This window comes from Gymnoscopelus braueri, assembly GCF_963280865.1.
Source record: "Gymnoscopelus braueri genome assembly, chromosome: 15".
In the NCBI taxonomy this organism is placed as follows: domain Eukaryota; kingdom Metazoa; phylum Chordata; class Actinopteri; order Myctophiformes; family Myctophidae; genus Gymnoscopelus; species Gymnoscopelus braueri.
The window spans coordinates 985,635-998,134 of NC_137620.1; the positions used below are offsets into that span (position 1 = coordinate 985,635).

General features: G+C 42.2%; 1 protein-coding gene across 1 annotated transcript in view; it reads right to left on the bottom strand.

Annotated features, from left to right (window-relative positions):
• zanl (zonadhesin, like) overlaps positions 1–12,500 on the bottom strand; it is a gene marked incomplete at both ends in the record, with an annotated part of 53,146 nt that overhangs the window by 11,157 nt on the left and 29,489 nt on the right. Inside the window, 9 exons of the mRNA XM_080451794.1 lie at positions 680–887; positions 2,397–2,526; positions 3,077–3,324; positions 4,180–4,324; positions 5,551–5,759; positions 6,458–6,729; positions 9,873–10,000; positions 10,756–10,914; positions 12,189–12,335. Of these exons, the coding sequence (XP_080307920.1) occupies positions 680–887; positions 2,397–2,526; positions 3,077–3,324; positions 4,180–4,324; positions 5,551–5,759; positions 6,458–6,729; positions 9,873–10,000; positions 10,756–10,914; positions 12,189–12,335 (1,646 nt within the window). The remainder of the gene's footprint in view (positions 1–679; positions 888–2,396; positions 2,527–3,076; positions 3,325–4,179; positions 4,325–5,550; positions 5,760–6,457; positions 6,730–9,872; positions 10,001–10,755; positions 10,915–12,188; positions 12,336–12,500) is intronic.

Sequence of the window (12,500 nt, forward strand, 5' to 3'; positions counted from 1 at the left end):
AGACTTTTTCAGAGACTTGTTTGACAGCACTATCATCAGTGTTGTGTAAATTAATGCTTTGTGCTTATTTGTTTAGTCTACACATTATCTTTTCAATTAATGTGCTGGATTCATGTTAGTAGCATGAATCCAGAAATACATTGTCAGACATTTAACCACTTAAACCCTCAACCTCAATGCTTGACCTTTCACTCTGTATGGCCTGCACTTTTTTCCATCTACACACAAACCTCTTAGCCAAAAATAGCCGATCTACAAGCTCTGCGAGGCGTTGTGAGCTTGTAGATCGGCTATTTTTCGGCCAATGTTCTCCTTCAGAATAGGGACGCTAGAGTTCAAGTGGTTAATGTAAAAATATATATTTAAAAAAAAGTCCTATCAAACAAAGATTTGGCGGCCCCCCTGTAGTAACTCTGAGGACCCCCTATGGCAGTGGTTTTCAACCAGTGTTCCGGGGACCACCAGTGGTACAGGGGGTACCAGGGGGTCCCCAGCTAAATTAGTTAATGTGGCATCACAATAATTTTAACCACTGCCAAATGTATATCAATTTAGGGGTCCCTGGCATGAAAAAGGTTGAAAACCACTGCCCTGTGGGTATTTCCCCACTGTGACCCATCATCATTCTCCGTGTTTGTAACTAACTGACATAGTCCGTCTTGCTGCTGCTGTCCTTTACCTGTGCAGGTGGGCCCCGGTCGGATGGTCCTCCTCCGCCCTCCGTGCGTCCGGCCCCTGTCGGTCGCTCACCCTCCAGCTGTTGCCGAACTCGTCCAGGCTCCTGGTCAGCGTGCCGTCGGGCTTCATGTACTCGTTCCGGCTGAGGCCGTCGTAGTTCCCACACAGGCCTCTGACGGCGTTCCTGTAGGTGCTGGGCAACACCACCTCTGAAGAGGACAACACGCAAGACGGACGGGGTACAGAATCAAACATCACATATACATGTATTGTCACATCACAGACTGTAAAAAAGAATGGACAGCGTTACGCCCATACACTCTACAGACCATAAATGAAGCCTATTTTTCAGCAATTTCAAATCCGCCATCTTTCTATATCGCGATATATCGCGTCATCTCCCATGCAACCGGAAATGAATGCTATTGGTTGGGTAGCTTGTCAATCAAGAGTGGGGGCGGGGAATGAATGCTATTGGTTGTGCAGCTTGTCAATAAAATCAAGTCTAAAGTTCGGCAAAAACCCACCCACTTGCATTGAGAGTTATTTCTTCTGACACCAGCAGGGGTAAAACAGCGAAACTACAGGCCATTCATATGAACTGTCACTTCACTCAATTTTCAAAGGCGGATGCTGGGCCCTTGGTGTAAACAAGTGGTTGAAATATTTCTTTGTGCAAGATTTGTAGTTTTCAGAGAGAGAGAGAGAGAGAGAGAGAGAGAGAGAGAGAGAGAGAGAGAGAGAGAGAGAGGGAGAGAGAGAGAGAGAGAGAGAGAGAGAGAGAGAGAGCTGGGGGGGGTTACTTTGATGCTGTATTCAGTGATGTGACTAGTGTCAAATTGCCTTCAACAATAAAAAGGAAAATGAGGAGAGAGGCGTGTCCCACTCCGCTTTGAACTTATTTATTAGTTGAGCAGCATAATGGGCCAATGTTCATTCAAATCCTATACTGTTGTTGTCGGGCAGAAACCTCTTATCTCCATATTATAACTTTGTGTGTTTTTTCGCATATTAACGCCCTACTTGATCATACTACATTATCACAAAAAAGCATCAAAAGTATGATGTTGATGTTTTTTTATTTGAATCCTGAAAAGTAACAGTTTTGGACATGAGGTTTCCACCCGACAGAGAGTCAGTTGAATGGGGTTCACCAGAGCTCTACTGGGTCCACTAGTATTGCCTTCCATCTATTGTACTGTCAGTGGTGTAAAGTAACTAAGTACATTTACTCAAGTACTGTACTTAAGTACAATTTTGAGGTACTTCACTTTACTGGAGTATTTCCAATTGTCTATTATTTTTACTTCTACTCCACTACATCTCAGGCAACTATTGTACTTTTACTCCACTATAATTATTTGAAAAATGTAGTTACTAGTTACTGTGCAGATATAAATTATTACATTATAAAACATACATTAACCACGTTAGCCTTATTTTATACCTAGGCTATTTGAAAATAGAAGATCTAAAAGCTCACAACGCGTCGCATCGCGTTGTGAGCTTGTAGATCTGCTATTTTCAAACATTTCAGTACTTTTACTTTTGGTACTTTAAGTACATTTTATAGTAAGTCATGTTTTAATCCTGGACGTTTACTTGTAACAGAGTACTTCTACATTGCAGTATTGATACTTTTACTTAAGTAAAACATTTGAGTACTTTTTCCACCACAGGAAATAGCCGTTCTATTGTATTGTATACGGTCAACAAACCTCCGCGGTGGTTGCCGTCAAAGCGCACGGTCAGGCCGAAGTCGGTGGTGAGCTGGAGCTGTCTGGAGGTCATGGTGATGGACAGGCCGTCCACGGGGCTGAGGGGAGGAGCCACGCGCTCGCCGTTCACCTGTAGGACGGGAAAGAAAGAGAGAGGACGAAAAAGATGGAGAGAGAGTGAGATCGGAAGAGACAGATTTTTTCTTTTGTTTCTTAAATTTAAAGGAGTAGTTCATCCAAAAAAGTGACTTATTTTCTATCAATCGTCGCATTCCTAAGCCAATAATTTGATGACCGGCGGAGTCTCCTACATCAAATGATTGGCTCAGGAATGCAAATAAAAAGGGGGCTTCATGGGGTGTGTAATTGATAGAAAATAAGTCATGTTTTGGGTGAACTACACCTTTAAGCACTATACAGATCTACAACTACAAGTTCACTTGAGCTTGTAGATCTGTTATTTTGACTATTTCACGACATGTCCAGGGTCCCATCAGCCATCAGCTGGGTGAAGCTGAAACTCTCCCTTTCCCATGTCCCTATTTTCCATGCCCAAAAGAGGAGCGCTGAAAGTGGTTAAGAGTATTTGCACTATTACATTTATATTTATATAAATATATATTTACATACGATACATAGATGTAAACATTGACACAGCAAACAACGACAAAAAAACTGACCAGGACTCTCTTCTTCTGCAGGAAGCGTACGTTGACGCCGTACACGTCCACGTACATCTCGTCCAGGAAGGACACCTTCCTGTTCCCGCCGCGCCGCGCGTTCCTCCCCCTCACCACCAGGGGCTGTAGCGAGCCCTGCGGGCCGTGGTCCTGCGTCAGCACGTAGGTGTAGGGACCCTGGAAGTGGTGGGTGAAGCCGTCAAACGTGCGGTGGTGGGGGTCCCCGCTGATGGTGCACTTGTCGAATTCTGGAGGAGAGAAGAGGAGAGATTAGTGTTAGGAAGGAACTGCAAATCAATCAATCAATCAATCAATCAATCAATCAATCAATCAATCAATCAATCAATCAATCAATCAATCAATCAATCAGCAGTATCTATCTATCTATCTATCTATCTATCTATCTATCTATCTATCTATCTATCTATCTATCTATCTATCTATCTATCTATCTATCTACAGTATTTATCTATATAGCTACAATATCGATCTTTATCTTATGTCTATAGATACAGACATTTTTGTCTGTTTTGTTTTTTGTTTTTTCTGTTTGTTTTTTTGTTTTTAATATTAAATAAATCAAATTATACTTAATGTAAACGGTGAGGTACTCGCATAAGTCCCCCTAGGGTTTCTTACCTCACCGGCACAACAACTAATACTGTCAACTTTCCCATGGAAAGAACTATCATGTTATGCATATGTATTTAATGTTGTGCAAATCAAATAAATACAATAACTCTATCTATCTACATTTCCCATACAGAATAAGGGATATATCAAACATAAAGCCTGAAATATGTAATTTGATGAAAACATAATGTAACTACCTACTCATAAACAGGGTAATCTGACTATTGAATCAGAATGTGTGATCGGATTAAGCATAACCTGACTGTTGAGACAGGAGTTCATAGAGACATAATGTATGTTAACTGATATGGAGATATATATGGAGACAGATTTGGAGACCTGTATTGCAGGTACAGGTCTCCATATCTGTCCATACAGTACAGACCAGACCACACAGACAGACAGGCAGACAGACAGACAGACAGACAGACAGACACACAGACAGACAGACAGACAGACAGTGGACTAACTGGTGGGTTTGCAGGTCAGGTCTCCGTATTTGTCCAGGCCACACACTGAGCTGGCGTCACACTTGTGTTTGTCACACTTGACGGCTCCTCCCAGGGTGCAGGTACACTGTTCTGCACACTTATCAGTCAACCACGAGTCTCCCACCTGGAACACAAGTAAACAGTACATCATACGTCAACAAACGTTTTCCAATTCTCTATACTTTTACTTCTACTCCACTACATCTCAGAGGCAATTGTACTTTTACTCCACTACAATTATTTGAAAACTTTAGTTACTAGTTACTTTGCAGATATAAATATATTACATTATAAAACATACATTAACCACTTTAGCCCTATTTTAAACCTAGGCTATTTGAAAATAGCCGATCTATCATCTACAAGCTCACAACGCGTCACAACGTGCTAATGGCATGCTATTCCCCCCAAAAATTAATGGTTCCAATTGGAGAGCTTCTTCTGAGCCAAAATTCAACAATTTATAGACTTGGAGCAAGTTATTAATTAAGCATTATGGTCAGCCTAGTGCCATCTGGCATTAGTTTAATGGTGTGGCACTGAAGGAGTCAGCCATCTAGAACAGTGCTTCTCAAACTTTTCCATTCCCTGTTTACTATGCATTGGACCCCCTTAACTCATGTACAAATGGAAACAAATGGACTGTGTGTTGAGAGTCCATTTGGTTCCATTTGTACACTCTCAGAGTTACCAATCATTTAGGTGGGGCCCCTCTGGAACTCCCTCAAGGACCTCAAGGGGGTCCCCAGACCCCTCTTTGAGAACCACTGGTCTACAACAGTGTTTCTCTAATGGGGAGACGTGTACCTCTAGGAGTATGCGGAGGTACTACAGGGTGTGCGTGAGAGAAAGAACCTGGTGATCTGTTAAAGTGTTAACTATTTCACTCCATTTCTTATTTGTAATGCTATATTCTTCAAAAGGTGGGTTATCATTCATGCATAGCATCGTTATGCTAGCTACTGAATGCGTCTTCACAGAACATAACAAAAACTTTTTGAACCCATTACACAGAAAGCATCTGTGCAATTTAAAATGTTTGCGTTGTAAAAAATGTAAAAAAAACAAAAAATAACATGAATAGTAGCCTAATGCAGGTGTAAGACCATTGTATTTGTATTGTGTTATAGGTATAATGCATAGTTTTCTATGCATTTCAGGGGCTTTGGGGGGTTTGACCAATCAAACACCTAGACCCCCCAAACACTTAGACACCTATCCTGGGCGCGCGGCATAGGTGTCCCTTATTTGAATCTCTGGGAGTTGGCAACCCTAACCTTGCCATACCTTAGCTTTAGCTGAACTGACGCCACTGTTATAATGTGTGAATAAAGTGTGCGTGTCGCTCACATCGTGATACTCTCCGTCTCCGTCCACACAGCCGCACTCGGCCAGTCGGACGCACTTGCTGTCGCTGAGCACGAAGCCGGCGTCGCACAGGCAGCCCTCCACGCAGGCGGTGGGGGGCAGGTGGCAGAACATGGGGAACAGGTCCGAGCAGGTGGGGGGGCAGGGAGGGGTGCAGTCCGAGTAGTGACTGTTGGGAGGACACGGGAGAGCTGCGGGAGGGAGGAGAGAGAGAACCCCGTAAAGAACGCTTATCAGCTTGTGTTGTCTGCTCATGTATTTGTTTCTTCACTTCCTATTTCACTTGTTCTATTCTGACCTGTAAATTAGTTTTCTGTTTACTAAAGAGCTGAAGAGACATGGAGCAGGCCTACGGAACAAACACTCCATAGCAATGATTGCATGTACAAATATAGAGCTACTGTATTTAACACATGTTTTAACAAAGAAATGTCAATTACAGCACTTACTGTACGGTACGTACTGTACGGTACGTACAGTAAGTACGATTCAACCAGTTTATTGTATGACAGCAAGTTTGTAACTGTTGTGTAAGTTATGGTACGCTAGAAAGATTCAGTAACACTTGCTCATAAGGTACCCGTAATTAACGCTTAATTTATGATTATTTAATTCATCATTTAAGCGTTAATTAAGCATGAATTAAGCATTAATTCATCATGAATTCCTTGTAATTTATCATTAATTAACATCATTAATCATTAGTTAAGCAAAGTTAATACATGAATTACAAGGAATTAATGCTTAATGAATGCTTAATTAACACTTAATTACGGGTACGCGCTAATTACGGGTACCTTATGAGTAAGTGTTACCAACGATTCAAACAGTTGTGGTGTAACTTAATGTACAACAGAAAGATTGTAACTGTTGTTTTAACTTAACGTACGACAGAAAGAGCTGTTCCTCCAGCTGATGGTGACGCCGGCGCTCTGACAGGCCTGGGCGTACGCCTCCACGTTGTCGCACAGCGTGGCCGGCATGCCGTCGTACTCGCACATGTCGTAGACGCAGTTCCCCAGGAAGGCCTCGGGGGGCACCAGAGAGTGGCAGGGCTTGAAGCGGTCAGAGAGGACGACCGCGGCGCACTGCGCCTCGTACAGGGTCTCCTCCTCCGCCGTGCAGTTGGGGTGGACGTCCGGACGCGTGTCCGGCTGGCAGCTGGAAGAGAACAGGATGGGACCGGTTTAAGACTCTCCTTTAACCAATTAAGACCTGAGGCCGATTCTACAAAATGTCTTCTAAATCCTAACAGTTTTCTGAAAAAAATAGGACCCCCAAAATTATATGTATTTGGCCGCGGACCCCCATCTCAAAATATGTTGTTCCAGAGATTTGAGTTAAAAACGTTCGCTTTAAAAAACATTAACACAGATTTGCACAAATCTTCACGATTTAGCAAAAACAGCAGATCTACACGCTCATAGCGCGGCACTTTGAATAGCAAAAGTATAAAGGGGGTCCCCAGCTACATGTGTTAATATAGCATTAGCCTACAATACTTTTAACCACTTTAACCTTTTATACTTTGGCTATTCAAAAATAGTAGACATACAAGCTCATAGCGTGGCACCGAGTGCCGCACTATTAGCTTGTAGATCTGCTTGAGAATTTGTGCAAATCTTTGAATATACCATTTTTTAAAGCAAACATTTGTAACTCAAATATTTGCCTCTGGGGTGGTCCCTGGAACAAAATATTTGGACATGGGGGTCCGCGGCCAAATACAATACAAATCATTTTGGGGGTCCTTGACATGAAAAGGTTTGAGAACCACTGGTTTAAGTGGTTAAAAGACCACACCAGTGTAAGTGCATGTCATGTAAGTATACATGTCCTTTGTGGCGTGTAGAGAGGTGTAATTGTTAGTGTTTCACATCGATGGCTGGATTCCACTGAACGACGGGACAAGTCAAACAAACATCATATAGTAGGGGGTACTAAGCACAAAAAATGGCCAAATCATTACGCGGCGGATAAAAGCACCAAATTTGGTACACGCACTCTTTAGGATGTATCTCATCATCTCAGAAGGGGTGCCCAAAAATTTGGACCCATTAAAGGGTTTTTTAAAGGAAAAATCAAAAATGGCCGCCAGAAATGACCCATGATTCCTAAAAGTTGATATAATTCTGACATTTTGGCTGATTGTGCTAAATATAATTTTTACATTTATAGTAAATAGACTGATATTAAAGGATTTGGCAAAAATAACCCATGAAAAATGTCTTAAATATCTTTTAAACAACTCTAAATGCCCAAAATTGTCTTAAAAACCACTCTGAATAAGATGACCTTCCACATTAATCCTTTTCTAAGTGATATATTGTCAATGCCAAATATACTTAATTGTTTTCTAAAACTTTTAAAAGACCCTATGAATGATTACCAATACATAATATATTGTACAAATCTTCATATGACCAGAGATCAAGCCCTCTATTGGGGCACAACTCCATAGCGTTTTAATGCCCCAAAAATGTAGGAGAGTGTGGGAGCAGACAGGTTCTCGTGCTTGGAGTGTGGGAGCAGACAGGTTCTCGTGCTTGAAATTAAACAAAGTTGCAACCTTGTGCGGGAAAGCAGAAGATCAAAGACACACACACCAGCACCCCCCCCCCCCCCTTAAAAACGGTCTGGGGGGCTCACAAAAGCCTGAGTAGACGATAAAATGACCCAAAGTTTTTTTGAAAGTGAAATATCCCTTTAACATGTTGTCCCTGCTACCTGCATGTCACACAGTTAACATGTTGTCCCTGCTACCTTCATGTCACACAACAGTTAACATGTTGTCCCTGCTACCTGCATGTCACACAACAGTTAAGATGTTGTCCCTGTTACCTGCATGTCACACAACAGTTAAGATGTTGTCCCTGTTACCTGTATGTCACACAACAGTTAAGATGTTGTCCCTGTTACCTGCATGTCACACAACAGTTAAGATGTTGTCCCTGTTACCTGCATGTCACACAACAGTTAAGATGTTGTCCCTGTTACCTGTATGTCACACAACAGTTAAGATGTTGTCCCTGTTACCTGCATGTCACACAACAGTTAAGATGTTGTCCCTGTTACCTGCATGTCACACAACAGTTAAGATGTTGTCCCTGTTACCTGTATGTCACACAACAGTTAAGATGTTGTCCCTGTTACCTGCATGTCACACAACAGTTAACATGTTGTCCCTGCTACCTGCATGTCACACAACAGTTAAGATGTTGTCCCTGTTACCTGTATGTCACACAACAGTTAAGATGTTGTCCCTGCTACCTGCATGTCACACAACAGTTAAGATGTTGTCCCTGTTACCTGTATGTCACACAACAGTTAAGATGTTGTCCCTGCTACCTGCATGTCACACAACAGTTAAGATGTTGTCCCTGCTACCTGTATGTCACACAACAGTTAAGATGTTGTCCCTGCTACCTGCATGTCACACAACAGTTAACATGTTGTCCCTGCTACCTGTATGTCACACAACAGTTAAGATGTTGTCCCTGCTACCTGTATGTCACACAACAGTTAAGATGTTGTCCCTGCTACCTGTATGTCACACAACAGTTAAGATGTTGTCCCTGCTACCTGCATGTCACACAACAGTTAACATGTTGTCCCTGCTACCTGTATGTCACACAACAGTTAAGATGTTGTCCCTGCTACCACTAAGTGACTGTCACTTCCTGTCACTTCCTGTTTCAGATTATTTTGGGCACCCCTTCTAGGATGTGTTAGGATGACCCAAGGGACATATGTGCCAAATGTTATGCTTTTTGGAGATTCTATAGGCTTTTTGAGTCAATCGCCAGCACTGTAGGCGGCCATTTTCAATTTAGTCAATAACTCACTTCCTGTTGAAGACTTTTTTGGGCACCCCTTCTAGGATGTCTTAGGATGACCCAAGGGACATGTGTGACACATTTTATACTTTTTGGAGATTCTTTAGTTGTCTTTTGAGTCAATCGACAACACTAGGCGGCCATTTTCAATTTGGTCAATAACTCACTTCCTGTTTCAGATTTTTTTGGGCACCCCTTCTAGGATGTCATAGGATGACCCAAGGGACATGTGTGCCACATTTTATGCTTTTTGGAGATTATTTTGGTGTCTTTTGAGTCAACGGTCAACAGTTTAGGTGGCCATTTTGGATTTTGTCCATAACTCACTTCCTGTTTAAGATTTTTTTGGGCACCCCTTCTAGGATGTTTTAGGATGACCCAAGGGACATCTGTATCAAATTTCATGCTTTTATCCACCGCGTAACGATTTTTCACTTAGTACCCCCTACTAATAGAGCTGTTACTGACCCAGGGTCGCTGTCTCCCTCAGACTTCCAGCTGTTTCCCAGTTCAATCACATCCTTGGCTGGCTTCTTGTTGGGCATCAAGTTGTCATCAGTGGAGTTCTGGTTGTAGTTACCACACATACCACACACCTAGAGACATGTAGAGTTATAGTTACCACACATACAGTGCACACACCTAGAGACATGTAGAGTTATAGTTAAAACACATACCACACACCTAGACAGATGGCAGGATTCCTACTTTAAAGCTGCTATCCACAACTTATTTTAATGAATAAAATGTTATTTTATCCCACAGTATGGTATAGTATGAGTGTTAAAAACCCACCTGTTCATACAGGTGTTTACTTAACTTTATGCGCCTGCAGATATTTAGTGTGAGATCCTGTTCTTATACAGTAACGATGTCCTTTAATGATTGGATGAGGACTTACTTACTTAAAGGGATAGTTCACCCAAAAAAGTACTTATTTTCTATCGATTACTCACCCCATGGAGACTTGAATTCATGGATATATATACACAAAGGAGACTCTTTGTGTCTCCTACCGGAACCCTTCATCAAATTATTGGCTTAGGAATGTGACAAAAACAAAAAAATATCCATGAATTCAAATCTCCATGGGGTGACTAATCGATAGAAAAAAAGTCATTTTGGCGGTGAACTATCCCTTTAATACAATTAATTACACGGCTTGGTTGAATGCTGGATTCTGATTGGGTTTCAGTGGTCTGTTATTTTTCAATAATGACCACTGCTATGGACACAGCCTGCTAACTCTGACAGTGTACAAACAAAACCAAATTGTACCCTCTCAGAGTAAATGACTGTGTTCCCAGAATCTCCCGGGGTGATAGAAGAGGTCGAAGGTTGGCGGGCCTACCTTGTTGAAGTAGTCCCCAGGAACGGTGATCTCCAGATGGTGGTTCCCGTCAAACTTGACCTGCAGGCCGAAGTCAGTGTCCAGCATGCTGTAGACGCCGCTGGTCAGCACCTTGGCCCCCTTGGTGGACATAGGGGTCCGCACGCGACGCCCGTTCAGCTGAGGACACACAAGGGGAGAGGAGGCGGACGGGACGGGGTAGAAGTTAGGGAAAGTGGTTTTCTTTGATTAAAATAAGCGTCAAATAGCTCTACATTCTGATAGTACTCGTTGCTATACAGAGTGTTTGTTCAGTAACAGGAGTCTCCATGTCTCTCCTGCTCTTTATTAAACAGAATATCAATTTTCAGGTCGGGATACCAATTGTATCCACTGAACTCAGGAAGTGAGGAATCAGGATACAGATTAAGCAAGTGAAATTGGAAGTGGTGACAGAAATAAATGAGAAGACACAATTGGGAACTGAAACATGAAGCTGATAAATGGGTACTCTCTCCTGATTGGAGGAAATTGGCAATCCATTTTTCAGTACTATCAGAATATAGACCTTTGACTTTTTCCACGAACAAAATATTTAATTTTGTTAAAACTAAAACATAGCACTTACTGTACCTTTAAAGGTCTCTCAGTGTGTTCGTTAGATAAACTTTGCATTCTGCCTGCATAAGGCATTCTCTGCCTCATTAGTTCTTGTGTTCTTGTGTCCTTTACACCCTTATTGTCCAACTCATTAGCTTTATAATGTGGCCCCTCACATGTACCGCTAGCTTTTAATGAAACGTGTCGGGGAAACGCATAATCGTTATCATTAGTCTAGTCCCTTTTGTTTTGCTCAATTAAAGCAGTGGTTCTCAAAGGGGGGTCTGGGGGGACCCCCAGGGGTCCTTTAGGGGGTTCCAGGGGGTCCCCAGCAAAACGTGTTAACCCAGTCCGATTCTGAGGCCGATTCTACAAAATGCCTTCTAAATCAGTAATTCTCACACTTTCAAGATTTTTCAAAAATGTTCAAAAATAGCAGATGTACAAGCTCACAGCACGGCACAAAGTGACGCGCTGTGAGCTTGTAGATGTTCTATTTTTTTAATGGCCAACACTAAACTCTAAAATGACACAGATGGCATTAATGTTTTTTAATTGACCATCAAATTCAACTACTTTAACTCTATATACATCGTCTATTTGAAATTAGCCGATGTACAAGCTCAGAACATGTCGTGATGTGGGCTTGTAGATGTGCTATTTTCCAAAAATCTTTTTTTCAAACATTTGGAATATCTTTTAAATATTCAAAAATATTGGCACAAAATACTTATGGGGGTCTGCGGCTAAATCCATGTTAATTTAGGGGTCCTTGACATGAAAAAGCTTCCTCTCCTCTCCTCTCCTCTCCTCTCCTCTCCTCTCCTCTCCTCTCCCCTCCCCTCCTCTCTCACCAGGACTCTCCGGCTCTTCTGCAGGGTGACGACGACGTCACCGGGCAGGTACACGGTGGCGGACCGAATGTAGGAGGCCTCCGGCTGCCCGCGTTCCTCGTTTTTGGCCACGATCCTGAAGGGAGTCACCTTGGTGCTGTTGCACACCTGGAGAGGAGAGACGAGGAGTTAGTCATGACTCAGCACTACAATAAATGTTGCAGTCCACGGTAGCTGATAATATGTAAACATTCATTTACACAACATTAATGATATAGTGCTGTCAAACAAGTCTATGAAGCTATCTATGAAATCTATGAAAAAGTTTAATGT